This window comes from Manis pentadactyla, chromosome 13 (genome assembly GCF_030020395.1).
Source record: "Manis pentadactyla isolate mManPen7 chromosome 13, mManPen7.hap1, whole genome shotgun sequence".
NCBI classification, from domain to species: Eukaryota; Metazoa; Chordata; class Mammalia; order Pholidota; family Manidae; genus Manis; species Manis pentadactyla.
In genome coordinates, this window is record NC_080031.1 from 55,973,639 (window position 1) to 55,991,783 (window position 18,145).

At 32.9% G+C, this 18,145-nt stretch overlaps 1 protein-coding gene and 1 pseudogene across 1 annotated transcript; one reads left to right on the top strand and one right to left on the bottom strand.

The window, feature by feature from the left end:
* Window positions 1-532: 532 nt before the first annotated feature.
* Window positions 533-1,458, bottom strand: LOC130680488 (olfactory receptor 5V1-like; annotated as a pseudogene).
* Window positions 1,459-16,957: 15,499 nt separating this feature from the next.
* On the top strand, window positions 16,958-17,899 carry LOC118929543 (olfactory receptor 5V1-like). The gene has a single exon (XM_036919703.2). The coding sequence runs from the start codon at window positions 16,958-16,960 to the stop codon at window positions 17,897-17,899; it is 942 nt and encodes a 313-aa protein (XP_036775598.2).
* The last annotated feature ends 246 nt before the right edge of the window (window positions 17,900-18,145 follow it).

Here is an 18,145-nt window from a genome sequence, read left to right on the forward strand (position 1 = left end):
AGGAAAGGGGGAAAAGCAGGTAAATAGTAAGTGGAAGCAAAAAATGAAAGACAGGATGAGTGAAATGATAATGTTATGGACACAAGGCATAGGCATTCACTCACATAAGGCAAAGAATTGAAGAAAATCTATGGGTAGACATTTAGATATAGATTTGAAAGTAGATATAAAAAATTATAGATGGTATTGGTATAGCTATGGTTATGGGTATGGATGTGAACATAAATCCAAATTAACTGAGAAGGCTCAGTTTATCTTTCTATATTAGTGTTCTCTGCTACTCATGAAAATTCCTGTTATGGGATGATATACATTAAGTTTCCACTGGATTGAGATAGACATATACATACATACATATGTAGAATAACAGATGAAATTTATGACTATCTTTGCATCTGTATAAATTTCAATGTGCCTTTATATGTATATTCTGTGTCAATTAAAATTATTTTATATGAATTCTTCCTATAAATTTATTCTAAAATGAGTATTGAGTCATTATTTTTTACTCTTACACTCACTGTAAACATGCTCAGTGACATAAGACCCTGCCGAGTGCCCCTTTCACCTCTGTGCTCCTCAAGCTGTAGATCATGGGGTTTAGCATTGGGGTGATAACCCCATAGAGCATGGCGATGAGTCTGTCCCTGTCTGGGGAGTGGTGACTTGAAGAGGGACGGACATAGGTGAAGATGGCTGTACCATAGAATAAACAGACCACCAGGAGGTGGGAGGCACATGTGGAGAAGGCTTTGCACTTCCCTTCCACCGACTGGATCTTTAGGATGGTGGATATGATGTAAATGTAAGAGATGAAGGTGGTTAGGAAGGCACCAATTCCCGAGACACCTCCTGCCACTAAAACAAGCATTTCTGCCATGTAGGTGGATGAGCAGGAGAGGGCCACCACTTGGGGGATGTCACAGTAGTACTGCTTAACCCGATTGGACTTGCAGAAAGACAGGTGGAAGGTGGACACCGTATGGAGGAGGAAATGGAGAAACCCTGCTGCCCAGGTCCCAGCTGCCAGCTGGGCACAGCGAGCCTTGGTCATGATGAGGGTGTAACGGAGGGGAAGCAGATGGCCATGTACCGGTCATAAGCCATGACAGCGAGAAGGAAGACTTCAGTCCCCGCCAGGGCCACCAGGAAATAAAGCTGCAAAGCACAGCCCAGGAAGGAAATGCTGTGATTCCCAGTCAGGAGGTTGTCCAGCATCTTGGGGACAGTAGCTGATGGGCAGAATATGTCTAAGAGGGACAGATTAGCCAGAAAGTAATACATGGATGTGTGCAGCGTTTTCTCCATCCCGATGGCCAAGAGAATGGCCCCATTTCCCACCAAAGTGACCTGGTAGGTAACGGCAAAGACCATAAAGAGAGGGTAGCGCACCTCGGGGAGGTCAGAGAGCCCCGCGACGACAAAGTGACTCACGGTGGTGAGATTGTAGCCATCCATCTCCTCTCTCTACAGCAGTGTCTCTGGAGGGAAGGAAGGCAAAAAATGGGTTGGAAACAAAAGCCAAGGGGACTATTGATTAAAAATTTGGTAAATCACTCTTGCATAGCTGATGATGTTTGGTAGCCATTTTTAATTAGAGATCCTCACTATTAGAACTACTATTAAAAACACCTACTCATTTCATGTCGTTTTTGGAATACTCGTCTTCAGTTCTTTACAATGAGTCAGCCCTCTGAGACCCTAGGGAAATGTTTAAATATTCATCTTCTCAGTAAAAATTCTTGTGAGCCTTTCACCAATATTTGGATTTCACAATTCAGTGAGAGCTACTTCTGTGTTCTTCACACCTAGTTGGTCATTTACCTTATTTTCCTTTGTAGTATCTCAGCATGATAATTTTATGCACTTTCTTAATTTTAAGTACCTCAAAGGCAGAAGCTATGTATTTTACAAGGTATATAATTTTCTAATATACTTCTTTCACAATATTTTATTGGCTTTAGTTGTACAACAGAGTGACTCAATAGTCAGACACATAGTAAGTGTAGATCCCCTGTTACCATACCACAATATTACAATATTATAGGTTATATTCTCTATTTGTACTTACATTCCTATGACTAATTCATTTTATAATTTGAAGTTTTACCTCTTTATCCCCTTCACAATTTCTGCCATTTTCTCACCTCCTGATTTCACTTATATGTACAACACAAACCCCACTAAATAATAAATAAATACATTTTATTTAATATTAATAACTGTTAGCAACTAATAGACATAGACATGTAACAAAAGAATATTTATTTGTGTGTGTGTAGAAGAATTAATGTTGAGTCCTCTGCTTAGACAAAGTATAAGTATAAGACAAAGTATTAGACAAATATATATGTTCATAATAATACATTTGAAAATGCTTTTATGACTTAGAATTTTAATCATTTGAGTATTAATTTTAACAGATATTTTCCAGAATTAGTATAGTTTGATAAATTTAAATAGCCTATAAAATTAAACAAAACAAACAGAAATAGACTCATAAACAGAAAATAGACTGCTGGTTACCATGATAGGCAAGTGAAATAGTTGCAAAAGATAAAGAGTCACAGACTTCAACTAATTTAGTCACAGGGATGAAAATACAGCATAGGTAATATAACTAATAATACAGCAATATATTTATGGTGACCTGTGTTAACTACACTTACTGTGACGAGCATTTCTTAACGTATACAATTGTTGCATCACTTTGTTGTTTTCTGAAACCAACATAATATTGTTAATCATCTATATTTCAATACAGTTTTTTAGGAATAAAGGAGGAATAAAATGGTTGCTAGTGTCTAAATGTGAATGAAACTAAATACAAATATATTCATATGACACTCAATGCCCACTCTCCTTAAAACAAACATTTCAACATGTGTGGTATTCAAGGAAATATGAGACCACAAACATCATGGGTGATCGAAGCTCTTGTTCATATCAACTCCTTTAATTTTTAAATTGCTTTTGTATGTATTTAAAAAGTTCTCATAATCATAAATGCAAGACTGTGAAACAACCTAGCTGAAGGTCTCAAAATCCATACTTCTGTGGATGGTTCTGTCCCATTGAAAACCATTTGATTTTTAGTATCAGACATGGATGACGGAGATAGAGGAAGATGATTAGATAATAAAATGCAAACTTCATTTTCAATGGTTCCCCTCCACATTTATTTTATTTACTGGAAATTGCTAATGATATATTTACTCAGATAAAATGCATAGTATAATAATACAAATTATATATAATGATTTATTTTTACAAACAGAATGAAATCATTTTCTACCAACTTTCTCTAATGCAACATTTCTTTGTATCTCTTTTCTTTATTCCTTTTTTTCCTTCCTTCCTTCCTTCCTTCCGTCTGTCTGTCTTTTGAAACTTGCAGAACTCATTTTGGTTGGCAATCTTTTTAAAATCTTACTCTATCTGATGTAGCTTATAAGACTCCTAAACTATTGTATATCTACCTGAGGGCTACTTCCCCTTAACTTTGTTTAATTGAAATATAGTTAATCTACAATGTTATATTAGTCTCTGTGTCTAACATAGTGTTTTGACAATTCCATGCTTTGCTAAATGCTCACCATGATAAATGTAGATAATATCTGTAGGTAGTATCATACAAACATTCCACAATATTTTTTACTATATTCCCTGTGCTGTACTTTTATCCCTGTGGCTAATTTATTTTATAATTGGAAGCCTGTACCTCTTTACCCCATTCACCCACTTTGACCACCCTCCCATCCCTCTTCCCCATGTGATATTTAATAGAGGAACTCTGATGTTACTTGTGGGATGACTTTATTCTTTCCTCAATCCACAGCAGGTCTGTGTCATGCTTGGGAGGGAAAGAAAATGTATTTTCATGATGTTAAAGTTGTGAAATTTAGAAAAGAAAATGACTATAATAACCACAAAGTGCTTGGATATTATTATTCAATCAGCAGGTTTTTAGTGAATGAATTAAAATGATTGAAACAAAAACAATCTACCTTGTCAATTTACATGTCAATTCACAAATTCTCAAATGTCAATGTTCTACAGAGCAATATAATTTCATTTCTCTACATCTTTACAAATTCATTTTCTGAAAATATTTTAGAAAGTTTTGAAATTTTTCAAGGTACTTTCTATTACAAGAAAAATTAATATCTTGATACATTAAATATTAAGTTCTACATGAAATGCTCATTTTACTTTAAACCTCTACTTATTAATTTGACTCTTGGTTTTACAAGGATTATTAGAAATAAACCGAAACATTCTCAGAAATACATAAGTTAGTTCTACATCAGGTTATAAAATCAATATGCATTATTTCAAATAATATACTACTCTAAAATTTGTACTTTGTTGCCTTAATTTTAAATCAAACTTCTGTTCTTGGCATAAAATGTGCAGAGTTTGTTCATTTGGGGAGAAAACTTGTGTTCACATTAACAGCACTTTTCTTGTGAATCAAATATAATGAAACAGGTTTGTCACCTCATTAGAAAGACAAGGGTGATAGTATTCTTAATAATGCATTAAAGAAGTTCTATAACGCTCCTTATTAAGCCAAGTGATAGCAAATATAATAAAGACTCAGAGAAATCCTTATGAAGAGTAATTACTCACCTTCTCTGTGAGACTAATTGGTGGAACTGTATTCATATATGTATATGAAGAATACATGTTAAAATCAGTTGCTTTTTATTTTCATAAACAGTCCAACATAAGGAGAGTTATAGCAAGGTATATATGGCAAAGATTATGGTCCTCTTGGAAATTATCCATAAAACAAGCTCTTGTACGTACATAACTTACCAATTTGCATGTGGTCAAATCTGAATGGAACATATAAGAAGCCTTTTCCTTTAGTAAATAGTTACTTCAAGGATCTGCTATTGAGAGAAAAAGAACATTAATTAATGAAGCAAAATTAATCACTGATTAGTCTTGGACCATAAGATAATAAAAGTTTTATAATTATTTTGTCAATATAACAGATAATTACATATTAAATTGCTTTAAAAATAGGAGGATGTTCTTACTAAATCTATATTTCTAAAGATTTTTATATTCTTCCTTTTGAAAAACTCAGTGGATTGATTGCTTATAATGTAATCAAAATGTCTTTCTGTTATTATTGATTTATTATAAATTTAATATCTCTTTTTGATTTGTAACATTTTTCCTGTCTGTTAGGTCTCATGGACTAGTTTTCTAGGGAACATACATTCACATCTGTGGTTCAGAAGAATTCATTTGACACAGCAGAATTTTATAAACAGGATTTTGGATACATACCTGACTGGGCATGCACAATATTTAGGGCTCTAGTTAGAGAATTTCAGGCATTAATTTATACATCAACTATCCAAAATTTTTTATTATTCCTTTTGTCTTACCCATTTGATAGTCAATGTTAACTATTTCTGAAATGTATATATTTTTATACCATATTAACATCTTTACAAACACCTACTTATTTATCTTAGCTTAAAAAGTCCAGAAATTAAGACACCTGTATTGTCTTTTCAGTTTCATAGTACTCACTACCGACATAAAGCATTAAAAAAAAGTGAAATAGTCTAATCAATAAAAGGAAACATCAAAATTCAAACTGAAATCTCATGTATATATTGGATGAATGTTGTAATTTATTCTAAAGTTGATATTATAGCCATATTTCCCTTAGGGAGTAAAAATAATAATGAGGTCTCCAGAGAGAATACTCGTCTTCTTTATAAATTACTACCAACCTAATGGGAAGAATTTATTAATAATAATAGGAACTTATTTCAAGTTTGGTCAAGTTAATGTAAATTTTAAAAAGCTGAACTCTACAGGAGTGAAAATTTTGTTTGTTGTAATGTAGGGTTAGATTTATCAAAGGATGTTCAAGAATTGAATTTCAATATAAAAATAAAGAGTAAAATAATCCTTTTTTTTCTGTAATCATCTAAATCATTCTTCCAAATTATAATTATACCATAGACTTATAAAAATTTGCATTTTTCATTGTTAGGTAAACTTTACTACAATTTTTATGCATTATTACACATGTTTCTACTGTTTAGACTATGCACATGAAAGGTGTCGTTACAATCCTTCAGGCTCAAATTGAGTGCAATTACAAACTTATTTCCACCTATAATTGCTGACTATTTTTCTACCAGAATGATGGATTAATGTAAAAAATTTATATCTATGAATTTTAAGAATAGATACATGTAGATCAAGCAATATATGTGCATTTAGTGAGTTCAGGTGAAGTGTATATAGATGTCCATTATACCATTCCAATTTTCTGTAATTGGATAAATGTTCAAAATAAAATATTAGGAAAAATTTAAACATGAACCTACAAAAGACATTGAGAAAAATGAATTTCACACTGCATCTCCGTGCCCACATTTCCACTCAGTCTTTCCCATGGCTGTGAAACTCTGCTTTACCCACTGTTTTCACTGAGAAACACTCTACTTCTGATTATACCAAATATAGATCCATATGGGCATCTATGTGAGCCATTTTTCATTTTTTAAATTTATTTATTCACACATTAATTTGAAACCTCTTTTTAGATCTTTAAATTTTTTCTATTAAAGTTATTAAATAGATTTTAACTTCATTTAGTTTTTTAGGTTACCTGTTAGGCCTTTGGGAAACAGAAGTGGATACTGGGTTATAACCAGAAAATCCCTATATATTTCTTTCTACATCCTTTCAAATCCACTTTTCCTCTCCATTGCTAGCATTTGCTTGATTATTGCATTATTTGAAAATAATAATACCCATGAATCAAAGAATGCCCCTGAAAAATATTGCTTAACCAACATAAAGAATATTGTCAATGGTTTTATAGTATCTTTCTACATTGATAGATAATAACTGCACTAGTTAGATGAGGATTTAATAATGTATATAATTGTCAAATATTATGTTGTATACTTAAAACCAATGTTTGAACTATTTTGTCACTGGTGGTGTGTTTACTTTTTCCTCAGTGGTAAGTGTGCTTTGTAGTTTTAGGGAACAGTCCTTTGTCAGCTATGTCTTTTGAAAATATTTTCTCCTAATTCATGGCTTGTCTTCTCATTATCTTGACATTGTCTTTTGGAGAGCAGATGTTTAAATTTTAATAAAGTTGTGCTTACAACTACTACTTTCTTGGATTGTGCCTTTGCTGTTGTTAGATCATTGAATTTTAATTTTGATAAAGTATGTTTTTTCAGTCATTTTATCATTTTTCTTTGGTGTCATTTTAGGCGTTCCCTGTAATCAGGTAGTTAAAATTTTATTTGTGCTTTCTTTATAGAGTGTTATAATTTTATGATTTCTTTTCTCAATTAATTTGGTAACGAGTCTCCACTAAATTGCTTTATAGTATCTTTCTCAATGAACAAATGACCACATGTGCATGGATCTTTTTCTGGACTATGTACATGTGTCCAGTGACCTATTTCTCTATCCATTCACTAATACCCCAAAGTTTTAATTGTATCCTCATAGTAAGTCTGAAATTGGATAGACTGATACATCCAAACTTTTTATTTTTTGAATTATTTCATATATTAGAGTTTCTCTGTCCAGTCCACATAAGCATTACTGTCAGTTTGTCTAGATGTATAAAAATCCAGTTGTGAATTGACTGTAACTATGAGAAAAGCATAGATTAATAGGATAAGAAATAAAATCTTTATTGTGTTTTCTTACAGTCCATTAACATGGTATATCTTTCTGTTTAATTAATTGTTTCATATCTTTCACTGATATTTGGAGGTTCCCATCATACTGATCCTGAACCTATTTACATAATTAGCTTTGGAGTTACTGTCAACTGTATTGTTTGCCTACCAAGTTCTTATTGCTACCAAGGAGAAATGTGATGCACTTTCATGTTTAAAACCTATGTCCTGTGACTTTACTAAACTGACACTAATTCTAGGAGGGAATTTTGGTGCATATTTCTCTTGATTGTTTTACATTGAAAGTCATATTATCTCAGAACAGGCACATTTATATTCTTCTTTATAATTCTATGGTTTTGTTTACAGTTCTAATATTAAATTGCTAGGACATATACTACACACTGTTAAATGTGGTTCTTAGGGCTTGACATCCTTATCTTGTTCCTTATTCTAGTATTTAGGTATTCATCTATTATTTAGTCTTTCTGCAATAAGTCTGATATTAAATGTAGTTGTTTTCATGTAAATGATATTTGTCACCTTCTGTATGCTGGTGGATATGATTTGCTCATTGTTGAGGACTTTTGTGCCTATACTTCTCATAGCTATTGTATGTTAACTTTTATGGTACTTTCTTTGTGGGATTTTTGTATTCAAAGAGAGCAATATGTTGTCATAATTCTCATATTTCACATACTTTTGACTTATTCTTCTGCTACTAGTAAAATAAAGTTCTCTTATTTTAAGTTATCATGAAATTCCTTTGAAAATACATAGATAATGCAGGGTAATTTTCTCATCTTATGGTCAGTTGTGCCATATAAGATCACAATGTCATGGAATTGACGTCTCATCATATTCACAGGTTTCAGTGATAGACACAGAAATTTGAGGAAGAATTTTCAGAATATTCCTACCACTAATTCAAAATTACATATGTACTACTATGCTTATTGTGACATAATTTACAATAACAAGATATGGAAGAAATATGTGTCCTTTGATAAATGAATGTAAGAAGAAAATAAGGGATGTGTGCAACTCAACAATATAAAATAAATCAATATTGTCATTTGCAGTAAAATAGGTGGACCTAGAGAGTATGTCAATTTAAATAAGTCAAATAGGAAAAGACAAATACCACATGAGTTAACTTATATGTGGAATCAGAAAACAACAAACAAAACAGAAATAGACTAATGAACACAAAGAACCGTCTGTATTGTCATGAGCAGGGGGATGGGGAGACTGCCAAAATCGGTGAAGAGAATGAAAAGGTACAGCATTCTGATCATAAAACAAATTCATCACAAGAATGGAAATAAAGCACTGGAAATAAAGTCAGTATTCTAATTCTGTTGTCTGTTGACAGAAAACTACACTTTTCATGGTAAACATTAGGTATATACATTAACGTGCATATATATGTGTGTGTGTGTGTTAAATCATTATGTTGCACATCTGAAATCAGTATGATATTGTATATCAATTATATTTCAATAAGGATATAACAAAACTAAAAGTAATATTTCTTTGCATTACATACGTTCATTTTTTCACAGATAACCTCGAAATAGTATTTTTCCATTTTAAGTTGAATGTAGAATTTTACCTAAAGCTAAGCCATTTTACTTACCTCTCTGTGTTTTTCTATGTTTTTAATAATAAAACCATTGTAAACCTACAGAAGAGACTTTAGCTCTTGAATTTTATCAACAACCTTATTTCAAAGAACTCAAGCAAATATAATCTCTTTAGCTTTTCTGCCACTCTTCATTTCTTCTATTATCCATATTTATTTTTGATAAAATTTCCAATTTGAAATAATTTTACAATTGTTTTACAATAAGTCTTCTCATGAATAATTTCCTTTATCTGGGAATGTTTCATTTTATTTTCATTCCTGATGGTTATTGGCACACTGTCAGTCACCAGGAAAATGCAAACCAAAGTACAGGAGCTCTAACCTCAAGCCAGTTAGAGTGGCCACTATCTAAAAGACAGGAAATAAACATTGGGGAGGATGTGGGGAAAAGCGAGCCTTCCTGCACTGCTGGTGGGAATGCAAATTGATGCAGACACTATGGAAAGAAATATGGAAAGTCCTAAGCAACTAAAAATAGAAATTTCATATGACCCAGTAAGTCCACTTCCAGGTATTTATGAAAAGAATTCAAAATCCCTGTTTCATAATGATATGTGCATCCCTGTGTTTATTTCTGTGTTGTTTACAATAGCCAGTATATGGAAGCAATCTAAGTTAAGCATCCACAACCAGATTAATGAATAAAGAAGAGGTGGTACGTATACACAATGGAATATTATTCATCCATATAAAAGAAAGAAATCCTGCCATTTGCAACCACATGGATGGACCCAGAATGTATTATGCTATATGAAATAAACCAGTTGGATAAAGGGAAATACCATATGATATCACGTATGTATGGAATTGAAAAAAAAAAGAAATCAAAATTAAAATAAAAGTAGATTTATAGACACCAAGAGAGGTCTGGAAGTTACCATGAGGGAGAGGTTAGTGTGGGTGGGTAGTGTGGGTGAGGCAGATAAATAGGCCCAAAATCTCAATCATAAGTTGATCACAAGTTGGAAGTGCAGTATGCAGAATACAGTGTTTCTTTAATATCTTCCTATGTTGACACATAGTAAGCGTACTAGTTGGGATGAGGTTTGAATAATGGGTTTAACTGTAGAATCATTGTATTGCATAATTGAAACCAATATAATATTTTATTTTATTTCTGCTATAGTTTAATAAAAATAAATTAGAAAGAAATCACCCAGTATTCCCGTATAAACTAAATGACACAATTAAAAAATGGATAGTCACTTCACTGATGTGATAAATGGTAAGTAAGGAAAAGAAGATGTTCAGGATCAATAGACATGGAAATGCAAATCAAGGTTACATATGAAACCAGCAGTAAAATACAACATAGTGACCATATCAAATGGGTGTGAGGATGAACAACTGAATCTCTCATGCACTGCTGGTGGCAATGTAAAATGCTGTAACTGATCTGAAAAATGTGGTCAGTTTCTAATACAGTAAACATATACTCATGACCCGGAAATCATAGCCCTAGGTTTTTTGGAGAAGTATAAAATTATATATACCAATTTGCATACAATATCAATTAATAGCCATTTATTTGAAATCATCAAAATCAGGAAATAATACAAATGTTCTTCAAAGATACATATATAAAAAGTTACTGCTTGGCAATAAAAATTTACTACAATATGTGCAATAATTTGTATGAAATCCAAAAGAATTGTGCTGAGTGAAACAAGCAGCATGAGCTTATGTTTCCATACTCTTTTTATGTACTTTTATTTTAATAGTAATTTTAATAATGAAAATGTTATTATTTCTTAAACAAGAATTGTAACTTTAATGTTCCATTCATTGAGGGAGAAATTCAGAGAAACAGGTCCAAAAAACTAAGAGTTGAATATATAATCATACATAAGGAACTATTTATGAACAATGAAATGTTAAACCATAGATGCATAAAAGCAATTATTTTGACAATATACAAATATTAACATATTACAGATAAGAATGTAGTGTTCAATTTCCTACCTTGTTTACTATTATGACATGGAATATACACATATCAAATTTGCTATATTGCATCAACTTGAACTTTTTATAAGATTGACCATCTAAATACAAGATAATGGAACTTGTACCCATTATTCTGGATGTCTTTTTTGCTGATGAGGTTTGCATAGATAATTCTACCTCTCCAACCATAAGCCCATCATTAAAAAGAGAGTAAATATTAGTGGACAACTCATAATTTACTAAACTAACAAATGAAAAGTCAGACTAAAGGAGATTGTAATGTGTTACATAAGCCTGATGGTTAATCAAATACTTCTGCCTGGATATGAGTATATACAGTTGAAAATTAAATATATATGTATAAGCATATGTATGTATATAGAGAGCATGCTAATTTATTAGTATAAGTATATGAGTAAGAACTTAGAATATATGCAGGTCTTGACACTGCTGGTCGCTTTACAAAGATTTGACTCAAATGAAAACCATATGTCCAGGACTCCTTGACATCTGAAGGTGTCCAGATAACACAACCTTTTCAAATATAGATTAATTAGAAATTTTTAGAACTGCTTCCACAAAGCATTCTTCCAAGGGTCTCAGTGCAACTCACATGCCCTTCCCTCCTTGCAGGTGCCAGGACCCGGATGCAACGACTGGGGCTGCCGTCCACTGATTGCAAATGTTTGGAGCTACAGTGGATGGATGCAGGGATGGATGCAGCTGCCAGGCTTGCTTTGATTCCTGAGAATTAGAGCCACGGGCTTAGAATGCTGAGGAGAAACCTACAGGAGCCCAGGTGCCTGGTCATGTTTGATGGTGGAATCTCACCCATTTCTTTACTGTGAAAGAAAATCTCTAATTTTGCTTCAGCCACATTTTTTATGGGTGTGTTTTGATTCAAAGTTATGGTTTCCAACGAATGCATTAGTTAAGCAACTTCCAACAAAGAAGAGAAAAAAAGGATTTGAGAGGATAGCAGGGAAAATATATAGGCAGTTCCTGATTATAATAGGGTACCCATTTCTATTGTCTGAAGTTGTAAAAGGTGAAGGTAACAGAAAAAGCAATTGAAGATAAAATCTATTTCATAAAGTACAGTAGAAGCCATAAAAACATAAAAAAGACTACAAATCTTCTAATGTATCAGTAGAGAAATTTAAAATAAAAGAAAAATTGTTAACATAGGATGCCCATTTAGCTGAATTACTTGGGGTAAATGGAAATAGCATGTTTCCAGATGAAAATACAGGGTAAAGTTAGAATTTTACAATCACAGGGAGATCGAATAGGAATGGGGGCAAGGGGCTGGATTGTGAAACACATTTTTGTCAGTGTAATTTTTATGTTCATGTTTTATTTCTTCCTAATGTTTTATCTTGAACAGTTACACAGTTATAGAAAAATTGGAATGGCATAATACACCATTTTGCCGTAGGACATTTATACTCCCTTCACCCAAACTCACTTAATGCAAATATACATTGTATCACCTGCACACATACATTGTATCACCTGCACACATGTATTTTTAAGTGAATATAAATTAGTTTTACATTAAATCATTATTCTGATAGAAAACAACTTAAGTATTATACTTTACAGGTTGAAATAAGTTTGAAGTTGCACTCAATTTGACCTGAAGGGTTGTAACAAAACTCCATTTGGATAGTCCTAATGATATAAATATATGTGATAATGAGTAAAGGTTGTGTTAAAGTTTACTTGTCTAGCATGACAAATACAAATTTTCACAAGTGGATGGTATAATTATATTTTGAAAGAATGATTTAGCTGATTACAGAAAAAATGTCATAACATTATTTAACTATTTACTTTTATCTTGCAATTCAATTCTTGAATATCCTTTGTTAAATTTTACCTAGACAGTTACAACAAACAAAATTTTACTCTTCTGTAATTTAGCTTTCTTTCAATTTACGTTAAATTGAATAAGTATAAAATAAGTAAGTGCTTATTATTAGAATATTCTAAGTGCCAATTATTAGGGTGGTAACAATTTACATTTATGAAGAAGCCAATAATATTCTCCGTAGAGGAATTATTGTTTTTTTCTAAGAAAAACATGGGTACTATAAACTATAAAATAAGTTGCAATATTCACACTGTATGTGAGTGAGGAGTTTGCTTTAGCTTTGGTTCCTCTTTTCTTTTAGGCAGATTATTTTACTTTCCCTCTGTTGAATGTTTTTATTGGGAATGAGCTCTCTGAAAAGGCAATGAAAGTGTGAAGTAAATTCTGTGCTTTTTAAGCTAAAATCAATAATTTGATATTGGTCAAGATGTTAGTATGGTATTAACATGCATACCTTGGATAAATTAGTTAAAATTTAATACTAAACAGGGAAGATAAAGGTTGTGGAATTTCTACTATTACAGTGTGTGTGTAAATAAATGCTTGTAATTATTTAATTTCAGCCCTAGAAATTGTGCATCCACACGCAAGTGTGTATCCAGATCCTCTGGCTGTGAAGTTCTGCTGCATCAAACGGATTTCTCTGACCCAAAGACCTGAATGTGTGTCCCCGAAAATATTGGTCCATGACACCTAACAGGCAGTAAGGATTCAACAAAGCAGGAAGAGTGATGAAATTCAGGACATTTTTGACTGCTTTAAATGATTACTTATCAATCCACTGGGTTAAAGAGGAAGGATATGCATTTCTTCTTTATCAATAGAGCCTTAATAAGAAACACCTTCCTGTTCATAATTTTTAATGTAATTTTATTTGATATTACTATACTAAAGAAATGATATTTTAACTATCTTAAAAACTTCAAGATTTATCAGAGATTAGTTTTGCTTGATTAACTAATTTACTTTTTCTCCATATAGTGGATCCAAGAAGTAAATATTTGATAAAAGAACAGAGCTTCAGATGAGGTTCATTTCATTTTAAACACAGGCAAAGGGGTAAGGTATGTAATTAAGAAAGCTGTTCTCTGGATAGTATCCATTAGAGAGCTAATTTTGGCCAATTTAATATTTAATGCCTCAAGATATTTATTTCTCTTGTAATAGTACCTTTTCAAATTTTATAAAGTTACTACAACATTTTCTTAAACTGAATATATAAAGATGTAGAAAACTGAAATTTTGCTTCTGTAGAGCCTTGATCTTTGTGAACTGACAGGGTAGATGTTTTTTGTTTCACACTTTCTAATTCAGTCACTAAACACCCACTGATTGAATAATTATATCCAAGTACATTGCTATTAGTATAATAATTTTCTTTCCTAAATTTCATAACTTTAATATCATGAAAATACTTTCTATTTTCTCGGAAGCATGGTACAGATCTTGGATATGTGAAGGAAGAGTAAAATCATCCCACAATAACATCAGAGATTCTTATTAAATATCACATGGGGAAGAGGGATGGGAATGTGGTCAGAGTGGGTCAAGGAGACACAGAGGTGCAGGCTTCCAATTATAAAATAAATTAGCCATGGGATGAGAGTAAAGTATATGGAATATAATAAATGGTATTGTGGAATACTTGTATAGTATCTACAAATAGTATCTACATTTTTCATGGTGAGAATTTAGCAAAGGATATCATTGTCAGATCACTATGTTGTACACTGAAAACAATATAAAGTGTACACAAACTATATTTGAACTAAGTAAGTCTAAGGAGCAGTAGCCCTCAGGTAGCTATTCAAGATTTTATTAGTTTTATGTAATATATAAGAAATAGTAAAATTATTTAAAAGATTGACATCCAGAATAATTTCTGCAGTTTTCAAAAGACAGACAGACAGGCTGGCAGAAAGGCAATGAGAAGGGAAGATACCGAGAAAGAATAGAAAGGAAAAGAAAAGAAGGAAGGATATAAAGAAATTCTGCATTACAAAAAACGATTGATAATAATTTGATTCATCTCTACGAATAAATCTTTACAGATAATTTGTATCATTTATATTATACATTTAATTTTACCAAATATATTGTTAATAATTTCCAGTAGATAAAATAAGTATGGAGGTTGAACCACTGAAAATGTTTATATTTTATTTTATAATCATCTTAACTGTTTTCCTATTATGCACATGTGGTATTTAAAAAATATAGTTTTCAAAGTGACAGAAGCATATATAGAAGTAATGATTTTTAGACCTTCAGTTAAAATTATTGTAAATAGAAATGTAATTCAAAAATTAAATTGTCTTAGTAAGAACAAGGGCTTCAATCATATAAAATTTTGTACCTTCATATATCCTTGAATAATTACACATATGTTGACATTTGTTTTAAGGACAATGGGATTTGAATATTATGTGAATATATTTTTTTCTAGTTCCACTCACATTTAGACACTACTAACCTAGTTTTATTTGATTTCTTAATTTTTTAAAGAAATATTGATGAGATTCAATATTATGTTGGTTTCACAGGAACACCCAAGTGACCCAAAAATTGTACCCATGACCAAATGTTCACCACGGTGAGCGCAGCTCCTGTGTCCCCACGGAATTATATGACAGTATTGTGCACTCTACTGCCTGTGCCGTGCCTCCATCTCTCTGATTAAATTATATTAATATTAAAAGTTTGTATGTCTCATCCTACACATATTTACATCTGCATCGCCAGTGGTAAGCAGCAATCTGTTCTCTGTGTTTATGAGTCTATTTGTTTTCTTAGTTTATATTTTATAAGATAATTAAAATTTTTAAAAACACAGTCATTCTAGACAACACATTAAAATTCATACTTCAATGAATAGGATTCTAATTTATAAAAATATTTCCATATTTATTCTCACCAATACATTTTGTGTAAGCAGGAGACACACTATTCATTCTTGTCCACACAAAAAACTTTGGTAATTATTCTTTTTTATATGTCTGCTCATTGCTACCAGCTATTAAAATATATACCAATATTTATTTATTATTGTTTGTGGCCTTTTTGATGTACATATAAGTGAAATCAGGGGGTAAGAGGGGGACTGAAAAAGGTGAAGGGGATACAAAGTTACAAACCTCAAATTATAAAATGAACTATTTATAGGAATAGAAGTGCAATATAGAGAATATGACCAATAATACAGCAATATTGGGGTAACAGGGGGATCTACATTTACTCTGGCAAGCACCTTGTATTGTGTGTAATTATTGACTCACTTTGTTATACATCTAATATGAACATAATATTGTATAAAAAGTATATTGCAAAAAAATTACATACCTTGGAAAATACATAGCTTCTGCCTTAGAGGTGCTTAGAATTGAGACAGTGCATAAAATTATACACACTGAGATACCACAAAGCAAAATAAGTAAATGACCAAGTAGGTGTGATGAAAACACAGATAGCTCTCACTGAATTGTGAAATTCCAAACAGTGGGGAAAGGTCCACAATGATTTTTACTGAGAAGGTGAATTGTTAAACGTCTTCTCAGGGTCTCAGAGGGCTTCCTTAGTGAGAGGATCTGAAGATGAATATTGAAAGAAACAGCGTGAAATCAGAAGATGATTTTAACAACAGTTATAATAATTGGAATCTTTAATTAAATAAGGCTAACATATTCATCACCAACCACACACAGTGTTTTACAAATTTCTAGTGAATAGTTCCCTTGTTTTTTCTCTAACCTGTGCTTGTTGACTTCCTTCCCTCCAGAGAGACAACAGTGGAGAGAGGAGATGGACAACTACAATCTCACCCCCGTGACTCACTTTATTCCCGCCGGGCTCTCTGACCTCCCCGAGGTGCACTATCCTCTCTTTGTGGTCTTTGTCATCACCTACCAGATCACCTTGGTGGGAAACGGGGCCATTCTCTTGGCCATCGGGACAGAGAAGAAGCTGTGCACACCCACGTATTACTTTCTGGACAATCTGTCCCTCTTAGACATATTGTGCCCATCAGCTATCATCCCCAAGATGCTGGACAACCTCCTGACTGGGAATCACAGCATTTCCTTCCTGGGCTGTGCTTTGCAGCTTTATTTCCCGGTGGCCCTGACGGGGACTGAGGTCTTCCTTCTCACTGTAATGGCTTATGACCGGTATGTGGCCATCTGCTTCCCCCTCCATTACACCCTCATCATGACAAAGGGTCACTGTGCACAGCTAGCAGCTGGGACCTGGGCTACAGGGTTTCTCAATTCCCTCCTCCACACAGTGTCCACCTTCCAACTGTATTTCTGCAAGTCCAAGCGTGTTAACCAGTACTATTGTGACATCACCCAACTGGTGGCTCTCTCCTGCTCATCCACCTACATGGCAGAAATGCTTGTTTTCATCGTAGGAGGTATCTTGGCAATCAGTGCCTTCCTAATTACCATCATCTCTTACATTTACATCATATCCACCATCCTAAAGATTCAGTCTGTGGAAGGGAAGCAGAAAGCCTTGTCCACATGTGCCTCCCGCCTCCTGGTGGTCTGTTTGTTCTATGGCACAGCTATCTTCACCTACATTCGTCCCTCTTCAAGTGACCACTCCCCAGACAGGGACAGACTCATCGCCATGCTCTACGGAGTTATCATCCCAATGCTAAACCCCATGATCTACAGATTGAGGAACACAGAGGTGAAAGGGGCACTTGGCAGGGTCTTATGTCATAGACCATGTTTACATTAATTGTAGCACTAACAGAATGAGTCAATATTCATTTTAGAATACATTGATGAGAAGAATTTATAGAAAATAATTATTTGACACAGAATAAATACCTACATATACACTGTATTTTATAAACATGCAAGCATACAGATAACTTTAATCATACCTATCTGTATGGGTGTAAGTCTATCCCTCTCAAAGGGGAACTTAAAAATGTATTGTCCACAAACGACATTTCCGTAAGTAGCAGAGAACATTAATTAC